Source organism: Eschscholzia californica, unplaced genomic scaffold (genome assembly GCF_041429995.1).
Source record: "Eschscholzia californica isolate CP2 unplaced genomic scaffold, dmEscCali1.0.p SCAF_1, whole genome shotgun sequence".
NCBI classification, from domain to species: Eukaryota; Viridiplantae; Streptophyta; class Magnoliopsida; order Ranunculales; family Papaveraceae; genus Eschscholzia; species Eschscholzia californica.
The window spans coordinates 14,420,128-14,441,002 of record NW_028238198.1 but is presented as its reverse complement, the minus strand read 5'-3'; the positions used below and the strand labels follow the sequence as shown (position 1 = coordinate 14,441,002).

At 35.6% G+C, this 20,875-nt stretch overlaps 1 protein-coding gene across 2 annotated transcripts; it reads right to left on the bottom strand.

The window, feature by feature from the left end:
* Positions 1–2,202: 2,202 nt before the first annotated feature.
* LOC147564388 (mannosyl-oligosaccharide 1,2-alpha-mannosidase MNS1-like) lies at positions 2,203–12,014 on the bottom strand. 2 transcript variants are annotated; one of them, XM_086645590.1, is made up of 14 exons: positions 11,393–12,014; positions 10,780–10,827; positions 10,516–10,680; positions 9,857–9,969; positions 9,689–9,754; positions 9,361–9,532; positions 8,333–8,422; positions 7,610–7,734; positions 6,129–6,194; positions 5,069–5,177; positions 4,885–4,983; positions 3,919–3,999; positions 3,639–3,809; positions 2,203–2,888 (listed from the first exon to the last, which is right to left on the bottom strand). In XM_086645590.1, the coding sequence occupies exons 1-14, from the start codon at positions 11,552–11,554 to the stop codon at positions 2,640–2,642; spliced, it is 1,716 nt and encodes a 571-aa protein (XP_086501716.1). In that variant the 5' UTR covers positions 11,555–12,014; the 3' UTR covers positions 2,203–2,639. The 2 variants fall into 2 exon arrangements, with proteins under 2 accessions (XP_086501716.1, XP_086501707.1); XM_086645581.1 differs by having other exon boundaries at positions 9,361–9,754; positions 11,393–11,810.
* Positions 12,015–20,875: the final 8,861 nt, after the last annotated feature.

The window sequence follows — 20,875 nt, the reverse complement described above, 5'->3', positions numbered from 1 at the left end:
TATCATTAAGAGAGCGTCTATATTTAGAAAAAATAACCTTAATAACTCTTAGAAATCAGTTTCAAAATTCTGAACACGTGACAAAATCATTTCTGAATCCAGAATTTGTATTATATTGTTAATTTGTATACAACTATGTCAGAATCCAAATGCATGTAATTAGGGCATTTTCTATCTCAATAGAGTAATGGTTTTAACTATGACCATGTGGCGAATAGGCAAGATGTAAGTTTGAGCAAAGTGAGATGAATGTAATTACAAATAGAAAATAAATTGAAGATATTTTTTGTGCATGTAAAATCATATAATAGAGATTACCCATTAAACAAGATGAAGTTACTTGTAGAAAACCTAAAACAATAAAATTATGGTGAGTGTAGAACCATTTGGCTGCTTTGTGTATGTTTTTAAATGTCTACCTTATAAAGTTAAGAGGGAGGAATCGTGTTGTTTCCAATTCCCATACATCAATCTTTTGTGAAGTGAGGCAATGACCATAGAATCTAGACCACCTCAACCTTTAGCCATTAATGTTCCACGTAGCCTAACAAAAGACTCCTATTATAATTTTAGCCACTCAACAAATGCCACGTATGTTTACTGTGATTGTGTCAGGTTAGACGTGGTTGAGGAACAGCAAGTAAGTCAAATCTAGACCACCTCATTTTCATACCCATTCCTTACACTCAATGACTCGAACACATGACAAAATTGCCTAAAACCAAACTAATGGTGTGTTTTGTTGCAGGATTCCTAAGTAGGATTCCTATCAAAAGTGGAATTTGGTAGGAATCATGAATCCTTGGTCTGATTGGCTACCAAGAATCCTAGGACTCTTGAATCTCAAGGATTCCTAATTCCAAAAATTGTATTGGACCAAAATCCCACATTACCCCCTAAGATTTGCTAGGATTTTGGATTAATGAACCTAAATTTCAAACTTAAAATCAATAAAAAAATATTTCTTTCTACAAAATCATTATTTTTTTTCAAAAATCATATTTTTTCTAAAGACTTTTAAAAATACTCAAATAATAATAAATCATAGGATTCTTAGTTGCCAAACAAGCCAAAAAATATTACTAGGATTCATGAATCCGTGGAATCATGAATCCCAGGGACTCATGAATCCGCGGATTCATGATTCCACCATCCAAACACACCATAAGATGACTCTATTTATATCAAACTTTAACAAATCTTGAATTTACACTTCCATTTTGCTGAGCAGTTGACCAACCACAAACTAGATAACATTTATATGGAAGTTTAACAAATCTTGAATTTACACTTCCATTTTGCAGAACAGTTGACCAACCACTACACCAAAAAGTGATGGAGGATTAGTTAATAAGTTATTCGTTTATAAAGTAAAGGCAGTTAAATTTAATATTAGCAAAAAATTGACGCTCTAATCTCCCATAAAAACTATTTGTATTTGCATAATGGCATTTAAGGTCATTTTTTCTATCTTCGCTCATAGTATACTCATCAAACCTTCATCTTCCAATATATTCAAGATTGGTTTGTATTCTATTCGTGAAGATATGCTCATCTCCATATTCATCTCCCGAATATCTTTGCTTCATCTACATTAGTTGTTTCATTAGGAACACGATTCATACACTCCCATTTCTACAACCTTCACAAAGATTCTGTTCATAACTTTATCACACTCCCATTTCTACAACCTTCACAAAGATTCTGTTCATAACTTTATCCACTCTCGATCAATTTCGTGAACATATTTTTTGCAAGGCATGCCAACAGCTTTTTGCCAAATTGAACTCTTCCAAAGAAACTGGTTTAATCCACACTCGTTCGTTTCTGCAAAAGTACGCTTGATTTGCAAACATTTGTTTCCAATCTCGTAGCATTTTTAAGACCAAACACCTATACAAGGCTATCTTTTTTTTCACTGTTTGACACTCTTCCTTTCTAACACATACTAATGGTTTAAGACATAGTCGGGCTACCCCGAAACACTTGAGAATTATGTCGAAGAGAGTTACATAAGATCATTTTGCTGACCCAAGATGAACGTCAATCGTGCAAGTGGCCCAAACTTGCATAGGCTCAGCCCAATTAAGTGGCCTCGGGCTGCGCCATATCCAGGAGCACAGAGCAACATAGATCTAGCACAATCAAGAGGCATAAATAATTATCGAAGACATTAAGGCGACTAAGGCGTAAATGACATTCTACCGTAACACCTTTCACTGTTCCTGAAAGGTTTCTGTTAATTCAGAACTAGTAACTCAAGTTCTAACATACAAAGATCCATCTGCATATGAAGAGTGTGTAGTATTTCGACAAAAATAAGCAACAGAAGAGTCCCCCCCCACCTTAAATTCAGAGAAAAAAAATTTGACCTGCAGTGATTAACTATATAATACATAAAATCCGTGGCATTTCGGAACTGAATGGGATAAGCAGCTTGAAGCGAGAAATTTTGAAATTTCACTACTGCAGCCGTCCTCTACTAAGAAGCATATATAAATATTTTTGTGTGGAAGCTGATTTAGGTAAGACTCTAAATCGAGTTACAGGGATCGAATGCTGTTCTAAACTTTGGTGGGGATGAGAGAAGAAAAACGAAAAGAAAAAGTTAGGACCCATAATCTGAGTAAAACATGATCTTACTCGCGGCCTAATCGCCCTTCCTTTCTGCCACGGAATCTTGATGGTGGCTTCTGTTGTACATCTGATCCACCTGATTTTTCTGGGTTATCATGCCGAGTGACGATTTTCAGTGGATGAGCTTCTGTGTTGAATACCCATTCATCTAAAGAGATGACTGATGGTGGTGAGAAAAGGAGGTAAAGGTACTTGAGTGTCTCAGCCAGGAAGAAGGTTTGCATCTTGTTGTCTTTATCACCACTGTTAACCTGAGAACATAAAAACAATGTCAGGATCAACATCGCTAACAAGTGTTCAATGAGAAGCTCACAGAATGTAAGCTTCTATGAGAACCTAATCTACTTCGTTGATGTTTGACTAGTAGCAAGGAAAAATATTCGAGTGACAGGAAAGTGAAATGGACCACTTGGTCTCTTAAATACCGTTGGGTTCATGAACCGGATAATATTCCACTAAGACCGTAATCCCAACCGTTAAACAAGACAAATCAAGGAAATATTCGAGTCTATTGCAATAAACAGTGAGTAAAAAAGTCTGTGCAAGCTCGGCTCTGAAAAATGCTACACGCAAGTTAACTGACCGAGTCCTCTGACTGTATCACGATTGGATAACATTAAACTCGTTGTTTCGCACCACAACTAGGACCAAGGGAGAGTTATAGTATTGGGTCCCGCTGCAGTCGAGCCCCATCAGACTTACGAGTTGCTTGTGGTCCCAAGTGCCTAGTGAAAGGTGGCACAATGTACAGTATTCTCATAGATTGGACCACTCATGGTGTAAAGGTTAGGTTATTATATAGCTCAAATGGTTCTCACATTTATTGATGGAACCTAGTCACATGTTTACAAGGTACACAGTGACTAAATGGATGTGGATAGTTTGTGACTATATGATGTTCAGCCCACGGTGAAATGACAGTTTCACCAACCAACATATCTAAAAACCATAAACTTGAAAGAAATGACATCGTGACCAATAAGTTAAAAAGAAGTGCTTACATCCCTCAACCCAACGTATCCCGACTCTGTACGTGAGTTCTTTTCAAATGCTTGGAATATGTTCCAACCCCATTCCTGGTATGTCTTGTTCCCTGTGAGACGCCACAGATAAAAGAGAGATTCAACAGTCTCTGGCCTCAATATATTCCATGATGTACCCACACTCAAATCCTGCAAGTTTGTTTTCATATATAACTAATTAAAAGAAGCAGAAAAAGATTTTGTGGTCACTGATCCAGAAAAAATTAAACAAAAAAGGAAACTTGGAGGCGTAAAAAACCTGTCCAGGATGAAAGTAGTAGTTCTCTCCAGCCAACTTTGTTGGCGTCGATTGGTAAAAATTATAACAAGTCCAAGCCAACTACATAATCCACGTTGGAGAGGAAGGAGCACAAATGAAGTGTTAGGTGAGTAAAAAAACATAAACCAGACGAGCAAAAGAAGTAAAAGAGAGTTATCCAAAAGAGCCACTCGCACAGTCAAGCGTGCATCAAGATATGGATGTGATGCATAGTATCTCAGGGTAGATTGTTTTTGTTACAAAAATATATAACTAGACTGAAGATAGAGATTTAAGTGGAACTAGAAGGAAAATGGGGGGTATAGCATTCGAGAGATTTGAGGAGCAAAAGAGACTGAAAAATTACTCCATCCATCTCAGGATATAGATGGCATAAACGGTAACAAGATTTGGACTACAACCCAACATTTTCGTCATTCTTTCTTAGATGTGGAAAAAAGTCACAGGAACACTCATTTGGTTAATCAATGGCATAAATTTTTTCTTTGACGAATACCACTTGAGGGAGTACTCATTTGTTTTACTATATTTTGGTAACATCTTCATCTATTACAAATGGCATCTTTATGTAATTAAAAATATACTATTAAATGGTTCAGTAGATAAGCAATTTATACCCAAATTATATATTCAACCGCGAGGCGCAGGATGATTGCGAGTGAAATCTGGTGTATGACAACATACAGAACCTAAATTATAATTTGGATAGATGAAGGAAACACCCAGTGGGCCACACACCACCACGGGTTTTAGAGGCCTAACCATGTTACAAGGAATATGCAAACTGTAAAACTGTTTCTCATACAAATGTTGAACATCTCTAAATGACGATGAAACAAAAGGTTGTAAGGGAAATGCTAGTGTTCTAAAAGCAATCATACATAACAAGCATAATTAGTTGAGAACCTCAGAGCCAAATATTTTAAACAGAACCCTGAGTGTTACCTCTTCTGCTAGTGTTAGATATTTCTTGTTGTCTGTAGGGGAGTGACCAGATGATCCTAAAGCAAGCATTCCTGGAGCAAAGCATGCTAATTCGTCCATCTGCACATTTAAGAAACAAAGCAGTTCAAAGCACCATAATGAATAATCCCTATAAGATGGACCTTTTTCAGTATTCGCAATCTACCTTATCATTTAGTGAATCTCCATTTTTCTCACAGATGTAAGTGAAAGATGATGGTGTCGTTTTACGGACCAAACTCACTAGACCTTTCATTGATGTGTCCCACATTTCCCTGGCAAAGAAGGCATGAATTTCAGCATCAATAAATCTCAGGAAGAAATTCGCGGGCCCACTCGAATTCATTTCGTTCAAGTTGATGAAAAGTTCAAAATACCAGACAAAAGTATCCAGTTTTACAAAATCACAAGATTTAAAAAGTATGTCATGGGAACCTGGGAATGCTTATACCACTATTAGCATTAACTATCATGGACTCCTGCTCGAGTAGAACAACAAAAGAATAAAATGAAATTTAAGACCTCACTAGTGACATACATGTTCTAATCATTAACTTCCTGTCCAGCTCAAATAAAACAACAAACTGGAAACTCCCCAATAATGGAGGTCCCACATTAGAACTAAAATATTGATGGATGCCATAGACTAAGGGGCCAAGAGATAAATAAGAGAGCTAAATGGGTGAGAGTGTGAGACAGAACTAGTGCGATGGGGCCATGGGGGGAGTACAAGTAGAAAAGGATAAAATTGAAAGAGAGAAATACTAACAAATAATAATAAAACAAATAAAAGAGTGAAAAAAGGAAACTCAGAAGCCCAAGTCAAAATCCTAAACCCTGACCGAGCGAAAATAGTGCTAAACAAAGTGGTGTCTACCATTTAACATCTAACAAGTTAAATGTACAGTATCTGGTTAAGGATTGTAATGTCTTGGGAGAACATAAGCTGAAATCCAGCAGTTAAAGAGGTGCAGTTCCTGATCTTACCCAAATCGTGCTAAAGTTAAACAGAAACAGAATGTTTTTTCATTAACATCATATGGTAAAATTGCTCAAACCCGTCTTATAAGTTAATTAATACCATGGTGAAAGAGAAAGCTGGGACAGAGATATGTAGGAGCAGAACTCTTATCTTTAGTAAGCGATCAAAATCGAAGGAGAAAAAAAGAAAGATAATTTATGCAAAAGACCACATTGTTAGAAGGGATAAAAGAGAATTCACACACCTATAGCGCTTAACTTCTTCTGTTCTGTTCCCCTGTACCCACACTTTGAGTAAGTATTCATAGAAACTGTAAAATCAAGAAATCCGTAATTTAGCAACAACACTATAAGATAACCAAAAGTTGGGTCCACTTTCATAAAAGACAAGAGTATTCCTGTACACTATACATAGCAAGATCAAAATGCCAGAAAGGACCAATCAACAAAAAAAGTAAAATAAATACATAAATGAAATTAACAGGAAAAAAAACATTAGAAGCTAAGAAATATCTGGTCTCCAAGATAAGGGAAAAGCTGATAGAAACTATGCAGAAAGTCTAAAAAAGATTAATTTCTTAAGATGTAAAAGAATAAATAAAATTAACAGAAAAAAAAAACAGTCGAAGCCAAGAAATATCTGGTCTCCGAGATAAGGGAAAAACAGATAATAACAATGCAGAAAGTCTAGAAAAGACGCATTTCTTAAGATTAAAATTGGTGGCAATCTATCATGTATGTAAGCAAAGCGAGTATCACACGGTCATCCATTGATAAGGGAAAAACAGATAATAACAATGCAGAAAATCCAGAAAAGACCCATTTTTTAAGATTAAAATTGGTGGCAATCTATCATGTATGTAAGCAAAGCGAGTATCACACAGTCATCCATTGATACGATCCATAATGAACATCAACTAAACTGAATGTTCCACTACATGTATGGTACATTACCATAGAGTGGCTCCTCAATGGTTATTTTGGGACAGTGCCCTTGGCCCCTGTCCATTTTAGAGAACTTGAAACTATAGAAATTCTAATTAAGATTAAGCGCACAGATAAGTGGCTTCTTAGTCGTATTTTAACTTATAACCAACAGTTTCTACAGAGAAAAACTAATCAATCTACATGTCACAATAGCAAATACCAAGTTACCAAATTCCAATTGAATAAATCAATAGATCAGTAATAGAACTTCAGGTGCCAACCAAAATAAGTACAACTGCTTACGTGCAGATACACGTGCAACCCGTGGAAATTATATAAGAAAGAAAATCTTTAGTTAAAAGGGACATGCACTTGTCAGGCATCATTCCGATCCTCAGGAGTTAATATATTATGAGGCGTCAGGATGCAACCTCATGTTAGTGGCTTATTTGGCAGCACATATAATCTATCTAACCTTTTTAGTAAGTAAGAAATGAAGTACATATGGAGAAAAATATTCAAAACTCTCCAACTCAATTAAAGCTTGCATGTGTGAACTGTGAATCCACCCAAAAAAAATGCTAGTACCTCCAACCGTTGCGACGTAGGTTATCGTTCAGTTGAATGGCTTTATGTAAGTGTCAAAAACCAAAACTCTAAGTTAATAGTATCTCACAAAATTTTTTTCCTCTAATTCATTTCCTAGCGAAAGTAACAAAGTGTATATAGATAAAAAAAAATATCAACCTGAAAAACAAAAGTTTATATGGGTCATAGCCAAGTCAGAATATGTTATTACCTGTCACCCATCGCACCAAAGGTTATTGTTGAGTACGATGAACTTCCAGTCTGAGGGTTAATGTAGATCGGAAGCAAACCATCAGCTGGAAAGTTCTTTTGCAACTGTGTGATAACATTTTCTGCCTGTAACATAAATATTCAAGTCATTCAACCAAGTTATACAAATTAACAAAACGAGGAAACTTGTTCAACAAAACAAAGGGAATCAAGGCATTCCAAATCTCTTAAGGAATTTTTATTTATTTATTTTTCGGTTTCAACAAGTATTTCTTCAAGATATCACTTCTAGAGTCTAAAGTAGCAAAGGAAGAGTAGAGGATAATCTAAAAGTGCTTCAAAATCATTCACAAGCTTTCAATTATGATATGAAAAAGTCTCAAACAAAATGTGAAAACGAGTAATAGATGGATAATCTGATTTAAAGCAAACATATATACAAGACTGGCCATTTTAATGCAGATAGAACGTGGTGAGTTCAAAGCTATTCACGATATAAACCTTCAAAGTCAATAAGAGGAGCAGCTGTTTGTCAAGTAGCAATTGGTGTTAGAAAGATTCTACAGTTTATCGAGAAAAGTTGTTGTCAATTGTGACAGGCTCTTGGAAGTTGACAGGCTCCACATTTTACTATGGTTTAGAATTAGGTAAAACATAAACTAGACTAACAAAGTGAGATGTTGAAAAGATCCTCAGTGCAACAGCTCAACGTTTTTGAGGATACCTTTTGCTGGTATTTGGGATCTCCAGTCCTCTGAGATAAAGCAATGAACTCAAGCTGCTCAGTGCCAGAATCTGCCAAAATACTTGAACCCTAGGAACCAGTGAAGTGTCAGCTAAATGAGAAATGTGTCATAAAACTGCATGTTAGAAGGAACACAGATGTAGAATTCAAAGGAATTACAATGTTGAGCAATCAATCCATTTATGCTAAAAAACAAGTTTGTTAAAAAAAGGAAAGTAATTTATATCTAGATTAATTGAAAACGCTGTTGAAACGACATCACAAGTGATCATACTACATGCTCTATAACATTTTCAGGCTATAAAATGCTACAACTATTAGATTCCACAAGCAATAGTGATTGAGGATTTAGAATGGCTTTAATTCAAAATAAATACATTGAAGCTGATTCGAAGACAACATCTTTTTTTTTTAAAAGGATTATAGATAACCAAAACCACAGTGACCCAGCCTACAAGCACTGAAATAACCAACAGCAAAAGATATGATTCCAAGTTCAGGACTGGAGTATATAATCTCAAAAACTGAGATATCAAATTTATAACTGTTAAGAAGCTATATAACATGGATACTACATTTAATTTTCTCTGTCAGCCCATGGATACTCATATCCAATATGCAAACATGTAAATACTCTCAATATGCAAATTTTGTATTTGATCCAAATGTGAAGAAGCTGTGAAGAAAAATAAAGGGCCTAATAACTACAGTAGAAAAATATGTGCGCCGCCATGGCCGCTGCGCAGGATTGGAGTTTGTTAGGTTGCTTTGTTGCCTGTACACGATACCTCCTAAGTCCTACGATATCGACTACTGATACAAGTACTAGTGTCCATGTTACAAAGGTAACAAGCAAAGAAATACAAGCATGCGAAATAAGACCTAGTTGAAACATAATATTCGATAGTGCAGTTAAAAGATGCCAAGGCAGTGGTCTCGAATCTTTGATTTCATAGGAATAACTAAGATTTAAAGATATAGTTGTAGTAATGAAAATCATAGCCTACCCCTGTCCATCCAAGATTATGAGCATTGCCATGTGCCAAGTTAATACTGTTGTAGGGGATTCCTGAAGGTGTATCCCATGCAGGCAACAACCTATCCGCAATATCCCTCGCCTTCTCTAGGAAAACTTTGTCCCCAGAGAGATCATATGCACTAAGAAGCCCACCAACAACTCTGGAAAGTTCAGAGGAAAGGACTAATGAGTAAACTGAAGCAACATATAAACAAGTACCTATCTCTCCCTTACTGTCATAAGCCATCAGATGATATGTTTTTGCAAGAGAGAGAACTAAAAAGAAAATAAAATAAGATTGAACCTTATAACGCAACCTTATGGTTGTCTCAAAAACGCTAGCCTCGTAGTCCTTGTTGAAATCCAATGAGGTTGCAACCCACCTATATGAAAGAACATCTCAACTTAAAGATCATAGCTAGATAAAATTATGTCCTTTCATGTATTTGAGGTGAAACACACTTGTGCAAAATGCTGCAACTTACTCTTTGGCCTTCTGGTATTGTTTGTCTAAACCCATTATAAACAATGTATCCAGAGAATCCACTATAGTTGCTCCTAGACCACCAAAGCTATCGACACCATTCCTTGTTTGTGGCTGAAAGGAAATGGTTCACCACGTTAGTTTCACCAAAGCATATCATAGAAGAATAGCATTAACAACAAAAGGGTCCTTAAGTAGCTTTTACACTCAATATGCAGCAACCTTTCTTAATCGGGTAAAACATAAATTCTCATATTGGATTATCAATACAATTTTAAGCAGTTGTTGCCCTTTAGAGCACATACTTGTCTATTCCGGAATAAAATAGAGACAGATGCTTTGGCCGTAAAACCATCTAGAAATTTTACTAAATACTTGTCCTGGGGGATCTTCAAATGTTCAATATAATTTATAAACTAGAGGAAGCGTTCATTAGATATACAAAAGAACAAAGTCCTTTGCATTTTAAGACCCTTGAGCTGTGGCAGCTTGTTAGACTTCCAAATTATGGTAGTAATTGAAGGAGCAGAGACCCTAAAGAGGCAATTACCAAAGTAGGCTATGAAACCGTAAGCCAACACATAATATCCATATCTAATTATCTAAAGATGTATCTCATGTCATGAAGATATTGATTCAACTTTGAAGACAAAAAAAAACCTGAAGTTCGTCTTGACCCCAAGCGTACTTCTCATAAGACGTCCAGGCATGAAGCATAGCTTCTTTCACTTTCTCTCTCCGTTCAATATCAAGGGGATCATCAGGAATATTCTTTTTCAGTTTGTCAGTAGCACCAGAATCATCACCTGATTTCAAATCTTGCAGCTGTAAAGAAGAGGAATGTTATAAAAGCCTCAATCCACGAGAAAACAAAGAAACCATCATCGGATGTACAAAAAAAGAAGTATTATCACTTATTTATACCTGTTCCTTCAGCTGTGTTAGTTCTTCCCTTAGCCTAATAATCTCTACCTGAAAAAAAAAATAAAAAAAATCAATGTGAACTTCTATAACCATAACAACTAAACATAAATACTTTTGTTCGGTTCGTATAGGCACTATTCCGAACACATAATGTCATGGAAGGTTATACCAAATGATAATGCAATTACAACATTAAGTTTGTGGGCATCAAACGCAAAACCAATGGACAGTGGCCAGACAAGCAGAGCGCCAAGCGCTTGACATTATTTGTGGATGTGGGATTATCCTCGCACATAGAACATATTACAGAACTTAATGACACAAGTAGCTGAAAGTATAAGAGCATAACAAGCAAACTCAGGATGACATAACCAACTAAAAATCTGTCTAGACATGCCAATTTCACATCCAAAACCCTCAATTCAATCAAACTCATATTTTTCAACCAAACCTAATAAGGGAAAGAAAGATGCCAGAGAAATTATGAAAACTCAAAGAAGAAAATGAAAATCAATTTATAGCTTGAAAAGATTGCTTTTTTCTTCCTTTTTTGAGTAAAGTTGTCATTCCTAGAGAGAGAAAGATACAGAGAGAGAGATCGAAAGTGAGATACCTCGTGTTCTCTAGTGAGCGTCTGACGATCCCAAACAACGAAACTAACACAAACGAAGGCGATAAAAAGCAAAGCCAATCGTTTCGGACGCTTCAAATAATACGAAGGATTTAACCATCTCAAACGATTAGATGATGACGAAGATCTACTATTCCGAGCCATTATGTTAATCTTATTCTTCGATCTGTGTTATCTTCAAATTGAAATTTCTTCAGAAAAAATTACTAACAGATCGAAATGGTAAATGAACGAAAAATCTCTCGCTCATTTGCTCAAGAATTTCTAGGTTTTCGATTTATTTGGAGTCTTTGTAATTGAATTGACGCATCAGTCAGTCTCTTATGCGAAGACGACGAAGAAGAAGAAGAAGAAAACGAGAGAAAGAAAGCGATAATATTGACTGAGAAGTTGGTCGTCCGGTGAAAAAGAACACAAGTGGTTAAAAAGTTTGCTGGGTCGGGTGAGAAACGGGTCGGGTTTCGGCACGAATGAGTGTAGGGGTGGGAATCGGTCCGGACGGGCGGGAAACGGACACTAACTCAATCGGTCCGAGCGGAACGGGCACAAGTCTTAAGTGTCCACTCGGACATCCGGACAAAACGGACGGACATTTCAGATTTTTCTCCAACAAAGTGCCCGTCCGTGACCGTTTTGATAGTCGGGCAAACCGGGTATCGGTCGGGCGGACACCGGTCACTAATGAACAAATAAAGAATTTTTTATTCGAAATTAAAATTTTTTAGTAGCTAAATACAACTTTCTAAACTCCCACCTTCAAATTCGATAAAGTAAATTAATACAAAATTATAAGATAATCATTGAGATTTCTCATGGATTAGGATCGATGTATTGTGGATTCTAGGGCTACTGGTGAGATATTTTTACTCTTGAACTCTCATGGTTGTAGTTAACTTTACAAATCTAAAGGTTTAAAACCAATCATATAGGCGGAAGGGTATAAAGGGTCTGATAAACAGACGAGTTCGGTCGTGCGGACTATATAAGCGGGCGGACTCGGTCAGATCACCGAACAAGGACCTATGTCCGCGTCCGTACGCTTGAGTTCTTTCGGTCGGGCGGATACGGGCACACTCGGACATCGGACGGTAACGGACCCTTCGGATTTGGACGGTCGTGGGCCGATTCCGGGTTTTCGGGCCAAAATCCCACCCCTAGATGAGTGGGTACATTAGTTGCCGGCTTGGGCATTCCGATTTCCAAATGACTGGCATATTTTCGTATGGGTTCTACCCGTAAAAAACAACAATATCTTGCCGAAAGGACGTCATGACTCACGGGTAGTGAAACATGACGAGCTTCACGGACTTATGGGGGAGGGGGGCTGGTAACAGGCATAACCATTTTAAAGCATGAACATGAAATTGTGTTGACAAATTTTTCAAAACCTTGATCGAATACAAGTTGAATGTATCTTGTTACATTGTTAAAGTTGAATAAGAGAGAAATGAGAGTAATTTGTCATGTTGATAAAGATTTATAGATGAATGGAGAATTCTCGTGAATAGTGAAAACAATAACTCGAGTTTTATGATTTTGGGGAAAATGAACGAGATTAATGGGCCGTAAAAAGAATACTTGTATGTGATTTGTGAGGTACAGAACCAAAAGGCCATTAGGCAGAACTTGACAAGCTCCATAACAGTATTTAATTTCTCTACAAAGGAGACAACTTCCAAATTCATCTAGTGTAGTTTATGGTCTAACACGCTGATGGTTTGAACAAACCCACAATCATAAATTTACTTTTCGTTTCACCAACTCTAGTACTAGAAAACCAGTCCACCAAAAAACGGTTTACTTGCTGAACATCTCGTACCGGGAAATGACTATGTAATGTAGAGAATACAAGCCAGTTATTAATTCGAAATGATAGATTAAGAAATAATAAAGAGATGGGTTCTTTTAAAAATATTTTTTTAATTAAACTAAATATAACAAAAGCAAGAAATTTGTTTAACATGAATTAATAAAGTAGGAAAAAATTATAAAAGTTTATTTAGCTAAAAATATAAATCTTTTAATTTTATGTTTATAATTTTTAAATATCCCCAAATTTATGTTAAAACCATTATAATTTTTATTTATAAAAATTATTATTGTAATAAAGTAATAATATACACATGTTATTGAATTATTAATAGATTTTTATTAAAAGAAGATAGATGTTAAACATTTTTATTTTATAAAAATCTAGATAAACTTTACAGATGAATTTAGTATTTACTATTATCCAATACATGTATGTGATTTGTTATTTAAAGAATTAACTTGATGAACATCTCCCACTCATACGGTACACATGGAATTATTGGGTCGTGAGAGTAATATACAGTTCATTGGTATCTATCTTCCAAACAATAAAACCTTATCTAATTTACAAAAATTAAAATAACTAAAAATTAGAAGATGAATTCAGAGAGAGAAAGATGTGGGGGTGGGTCGTTTGAGAAAAAAATGCAGAGAGAGAAAAACAGAAGGTTTACCATATAGTGTATAAGTTGTTATTTATTAATTAATCTCTAAATTAATTTTTTATTTGGTCAAAATAACATTTTAATAGGGGGTGGTAATTTCTTATTAACCAATTTTTAATTTTCTCCAAATAAAAGGTATCAATTATTAAATAATTTTTTATTTAGTTAAAAAACATTTTAATAGGGACTAATACTTTGTTTTGTTAACCAATTCTTAATTTTCTCTTAATATGTAAATGATTTTTTATTTAGTCAACAAACATTTCAATGGAGAGTGCTACTTTCTTTTGTTAACCAAGTCTTAATTTTCTCTAAAAAAAGGTATTAATTAACATGTAAATAATTTTTATTTAGTCAAAAAACATTTAAATAGGAAGTAAATAATTTTTTATTTACTCAAAAAACACTTTAATAAAGAGTTAAACAATTCTTAATTTTCTCTATAAAAAAGTATTAATTAGTATCTAAATAATTGCTTTGAATAAATAAATATCTTTTAACAGTGAGTGATACTTTTTTTGTTAACCAATTCTTAATTTTCTCTATAAAAGGTATCAATTAGTATCCAAAATAATTTTATATTTACTCAAAAAATATTTTAATGAGGAGTGATACCTTCTTTTGTTAACCAAATCGTTTATTTTCTCTATAAAGAACGAAATTAGAGATAATAGTTAAGATTAGTTATGATAAAAAATTCCTTAATTATCTCTATACATCTCTGCAACAAAGACCATGTACCACAAAAAAAGAGTATTAAGAAATCAATAGATAATAAAATAAGAGTAAGAAATACTAAAGAATGAGAATTTCAAAGAAAAAAAATATCTTTTTCGTGGATTCATGCAAATTAAATCTTCTTGTTACGAAATAAAGAACTAAGATTCTCATTTCAAAAAGAGAGGAGATTTATGGGTGGACAACTAAGTGTTGTTTCTGTGGTTAGAAGTCGATAAGCCGATCTCTCTCTGTCTTGGCTTGTCTTGTCTTGATTAAGACAGAGTTTTCTGTCTCTAATTTGTAGAGAGATGGACGATAAGCGAATAATGATGTATCAATGTTTCTTCTTTCGGATTAACCGAGTTAGACAAAAATTAATAGAGTCGAGGCAAGAATAAATTCTCTTTCCTAAGACATGTTGCACCCCCGTATCAGTACTAACAGTTAGGGTGTATGCCTTCAAGATACAACGACCATCCTTTCAGAATTTAAGATGGTACTTCTATATTCTGAAAGCGGCCGAACCTTCGTAAATAATATGAGCTCTTGGGCCGATGCGAGTGGGTCTTCTAGACGCTTGAACGTTATAAATTCACTCAGTTCTTCTCTCTTCAGAATTTCAGACACACACCGGAATACTTCTAAAATCAGATTTATATTTTAGACACATACCAGAATAATTATTTTAGAAGAGAAGAGAAGAGAAAAAGAGAACGAATTGAATGGTTTTTGGAATGAATTTGGGTTATTTATATAGGAATCGAATACACTTTCATTTAGGACACATCTTTTGATTTTTGGGACATATCACTTCACTTTTGGGACAAAACTCCTTGAGAAGAGTTGGTTATCTAATTGGTTTCGTCGGCAGCCTTCTGGGACGTCTGATTTTGCTGAAAATCTCGGAGAGAATGTGATCCATTGGATTAGTCCCAAAGTTTTCCCAACGCGCGAAACAGAGTTGTTAGATGAGATCTAGGGCGATCTCGAAGGTGTCCAACACGGAGCAGACGCGCAAGGATCCACTCCTGGTTGCGTCCCAACGCGGCCCCGAGAGGATCAACGCGCGTCTGTTGGATGCGCTCGGGTAGAGCGCGAGCCATCAAGTTTTGGATGTGCTCGTTCCGCCTAGATCTGGACATGCTCGCTCTGCCCAGATGGCTCCCAATCTAACTTGTCCTTTTGAAGTTTTAGTCCTTAACCAATTTTCGTTCAAACTTTAAACTAAAATTTCTCAATCACCCGGAATCGGAGTTGGGTGGCCAAAATCGGCTTTGGGACCCTTCATTGGGAAACCCGATACAGGCAAAACAACCTCGTCTGAAAAACAGGACGAGGGTTTCGGCGAAGGGGCCTCCCCTTTTACAAGAACCTAGGAGAGAGCGGAAAGAGAGAGAGAGAGTACGCATCATCGCTAGGAGCGTTAGAGCCTTAATTTTTATTTTTAGATGGATTAGCACCCGACGGACGAGATTACATCAAGTATGGTTGTAGGGATCTTTTCCTTGGTTAAAGCATAAATCAACATCCAACGACCTTGGGTGGTCCGTGGACCAACCATCATTGTGATTGTTTCCTCCAATAGCTACTGTGATTGTTCCCTCAATAGTCACAAGTTCAAAACTGTAGCTATTCCCGTCTCTAAAAACAATAAAAAAAACAAGCTGAAAAAGTTACTTGGAAATTATCAGATTTTTCCAGAAAGAAATCACTCAAGAGTTTATACTATTTACTTAACGTTCGAACAATGTCTGATTAGAAGTACCTATGATCAGAAAGCTAAAACCAGTTTACCTTGGGACGCACTTGGCCTACACTATTGGTACATAAAACATGGTGATTGACGTCTTAAGGGAAAAAGATCACTTGCCTCGGTTAAAAGATCTCATTATATATTTCGTTTTTCCTCTTCTTTCAACTTTCGATGGAATTGTTACTGATCGTTTATTCTTTTAGAAGGAATTCATAAACCTACTCTGTTTTTATAAAACATAAGCTAAATTGTCTATCTTTATTTTTACCAGAAAGAATTGTTAAGTCTATTTCTATAATTATAGAAAGAATGATAACGATTATTTCTCATTTGTATACTAACGAATAACAAATATTTTTGAAATCCTTGGTGAGAGGTCAGAATCCTCCACGAGGGCTTGAAACCATCCATATAAGGTTCACATAAAATTGTGAAATCATCCCCACATGATAAAAGTGAAGAGTAATCAAGAAAATAATGTTTAAGTCTTTTTCACCCATGTGGGGATGATTTACTTAAAGGCCACTTAAATCTTTACCCCACAAGTCAAATCTAAGTAACCAATTCAAACAAAAGTTACCAACTTCTACCCCCAGAACTTGCGCAACAAACTTAGTAGGAACTATCTGTCCTACTTAAATTCTTGTTTTATAAACACTTAAATGATCTTAAGTTACCAACTTCCACCACCAAGACCCAGTAATGACTTAAATTTGAATGATCTTAAGTTTCGCTACCCATCTATTTAGTTGTAAATTTCTATGATTTAGTGTTTCAATTGTCAACTTCAATTTATTTTTTAATTGATAATTTATATCGATTCCAGTCGTAAACAAAGATCAATTTAAGTCATCCAAACTTTGATTTTTTTACATTGAAAAAGAAATTGCTAAGAAGTTTAGCACAAAATTCATCATAAATGATTTTAGAGATTTGAATGAGCGACGGGTTCCATTTTGATACATTAAATTGAAAAAACTATCAGGCGTAGTAGTCCCATGTTATTTTTCTTTGTGTAATTTTGAATCGAATCGCTATATATTAAAATGGTTCGGCCGCCTCCTACCAAAAATCCTGGTTCCGTCCCTGACGTGATCGTAGGGAGATGAAGGCGATCGTAAGGAGACCAAGGAGAGAAGAATCTGGCCAGCAACACCCCTGTCCACTATCTATTTTCTAATTCGTTTGTCTTCCATGGAAGGAGAATCCTACGGCTACAAAAACGAAATCTGTGTTTTATTTGCTGAATTGGATGAGTTGTCAAATTATGTGAGAACTCGTGTGGAAAGAGGACGCCTCTAGCAATATGGGTTGCTCCCATAGAACTTTTCAAGGAGGTAAGCTCATCAATTGAAGCTGCCACATGTATTAACTTTCACTAATTTGGTCTAAATATCGTACGTAATTTATGTTTTCTTATCGAAGAAGACTATGGGTAGTAAAAACAGGAACGAGATTACTACAAAATGAGGATTTGAAATGATAAATATCTTTTCTTTCCCTAAGATGATGGGGACTTCATGGACGGTTTCCAGCTAAACCTTTCTCGAGGTCTGGTTCCGTTGAAAGGAACACTTCCATTCGCTGAAAACCCTCTTCTATGTCTAGTTCCGAAGAAGGGAACACTTCCATTCCGCGAACTAAGAGAAAGAGAGCAGGGGAGACTGAAACCGAAAGAGAATGACGGGAGAGAATGACAGGAGAGAATGACAGGAGAGAGAGGGAGAGAATGAAAGAGAAATGGAGATGAAAATCAATTCTTGAACTCAAAATGAAGTTGCCTCTAGGTAAAACCTAATTGACTGAAGTCTTTATTATTCGTTGACTTTTCAAAATGCCCCAAGATCGCGGCTTTTATTTTTCAACAACAAACCCCACTCTCCTCCCCAAAACAATTTTTATTGATATTGAATAATGTCGATGAACCTCCATTAACTGAAGACTAGAAGTCAATCGTTAAAGATTAGTTACAGGAACCGGATGAGGGACCAAAAAATGTTGTGTCAAAGCAGAAGCATGCACTACGAGCTCTTTGCTAGATTAATCGATGTTTAATGAAGGTTAGGGAGTTGTGGTAATAATCATAAGAGGAGTTAAAGAAAGAGCACAAGTCTTCTCACACAGAAAATGTATATAAACACACAAGAGGTTAAAAATAAAGAGGCGGTAATTATAAGGCCCAAAATGGGGAAGTTAAAGAGAATCAAGCCCAATACTAAATAATAATGAGGAAAACACCCAGTAGGTAAAAATATAATTTTACCCTCCAAAATGAAATTTTCTGCCCAAATCAAAGTCAAAAAACAATTTTGAACATTTCTGAACAATTCTTGGTTTGCTCTGAACAATCTTGTGAATTTCTGAACAAATCTTAGTTTGTCTCAATAATTTGTAAACTTCTGAACAAATTCGTTTTTTCTTAGACATTGTTTTGCCAAAATATTTCACATTTTTTTCTTTTGCATTTCACATATAGACAAACTGACAGGAACATTTTGGCTACAACATTTTTCAATTTGTCTTGTGAAAAAATAAATAGTTTCCGCATTTTTTGTTTTGTTTTCGACATAAATATTAAGACAAAAGCTTTTTTTTATTTGTCCTTTACAAAAATTAAATTGTTATGCATATTATCCTTTGTATTTAACAAATCCGTTAACGAACAAATAATATTTTGACTAATACATTATATATGTTGTTAAGAACATAATTATATATGTCGCCAACATTTTATAATAATTCGGTACATTATTATAGATATTGTCAACATTTTATAACAACACAATAATATATGTTGTCAACATATAAGGGTAAAAATAGAATTATGAAAAAAAATATGTTATCAACATTTTGAAAAATGTTCAAAAATGGGTTTTTTTTGGATTATTATTTTTGAGTAGGTTTTTTTTTCCTATTAGGGTCTAGAATTTTGGGTTTTTCACTCATTCTTTCAAAAAAAAAATTCTTCTACTCATAAATTTGCTTCTGAAACTTTGAACAAATAACCTTAAAAAAAAAAAAAACAAGTGTAATCTATTATGTCCCTTCACTTAAAAGACTTAGGTGGTGTTTGTTTTTTTATTTATGTCTGAATCTGAAATGGTTGAATCTGAATTGGCTGAACTGAATTGGCTGGATCTGAATTGATAGGATTATTCTCCTAGTTAGATGTTTGTTTTTTAAAATCTGAATCATAATGTCTGAATTAAAAATTTGACAATTATGCCCTTTTTAAAAATTTTGACAAACTAAACCTTAAAAAGAAAACCCTAAAACTTTCATTTCTCCTTCCTCCCCAGACTAGAAACCAAAGAAAACCTAAAATCTTTTCTCTCTATCTCCATCTCCATCTCCATCTCCATACAACCTCTCTCTCTCTCCCTATCAAAGATCCAGTACAAGGTTCAGACCCTTCCAAAGATCCGGCACTAAGGTTCAGTCTCTATCCGGCGGCAAGGTTCGGCCTAAATCCGGTGGCAAGGTTCTCTGTAAAGTTCGGCAAAGTAATCCCTCGCCAGATCCGGCGAGGGTTTCGTCTTTCTTTCACTCTGAAAAACTTGGACAAAAGGTTTCCTCTCAATCTCTTTGTCTTTCTTTCTCTATCTTTCTCTGTGAAGATTGACAAAGCAAACCTTCGCCGATCTGTCTCTTTTTTTGTCTTTCGATCTTGATCTCTGTCAGTTTTTGGTGGTTCGGTGGTGGTTATCTAATGGTCTGATTGTGGCGGTTTGTTGATTCGGTGGTCCACTTTGGTGGTCCGGTGGTGGTGATTTGGTGGGCTGGTGGTGGTGGTGGTGATTTGGTGGGCTGGTGGTGGTGGTGGTGATTTGGTGGGCTGGTGGTGGTGGTGGTCTGCTGGTCCGGTGGTGGTGGTGGTGGTGGTGGTGGTCTGCTGGTCCGGTGGTGGTGGTGGTCTGCTGGTCCGGTGGTGGTCTGCTGGTCCGGTGGTGGTGGTTGTGGTGGTGGTGGTGGTGGTGGTAAAAGTCCATAAGATTTGACATGAGGATATTTTTAATTGATGGGGGCATAAATGTCACTTAACACATTTCAGATTTTGAGCCCTTGTTTCAGATACATTTTGAAGTCTGAAAAATGTGGGTTAATTTTCAGCCTATTCAGACATTGACACAATTCAGCTCACATTTCAGATTTTATTAATGAAAAAAACCAAACATCTGAAATCTGAATTAGTCCCAATTCAGATTTCAGATCTGAAAAAATAAAAAAACAAACAGCACCTTAGAAGGAAATCTCTTCACTTTCTTTTATGGTTCATCTCTAGAACAAACCATCTCCATTTTCTTTCTAATGGTCATTATGGTTACAAATAGAACTTCACAAGCTAAACCATAGAAAAATTGCAATTATGTTTTCAATTTAGTGTACACTCAGCTGCCTAAGAAGTTAGAACCTCTAAATTTTGAAGTTCCTACAGTCTGGAGATGGAATTATCTTCAAAAGGATCAGTGTGCGCAACCAAAATCAGCAGAAAAAGGACTGAAAACCTAAAAATGA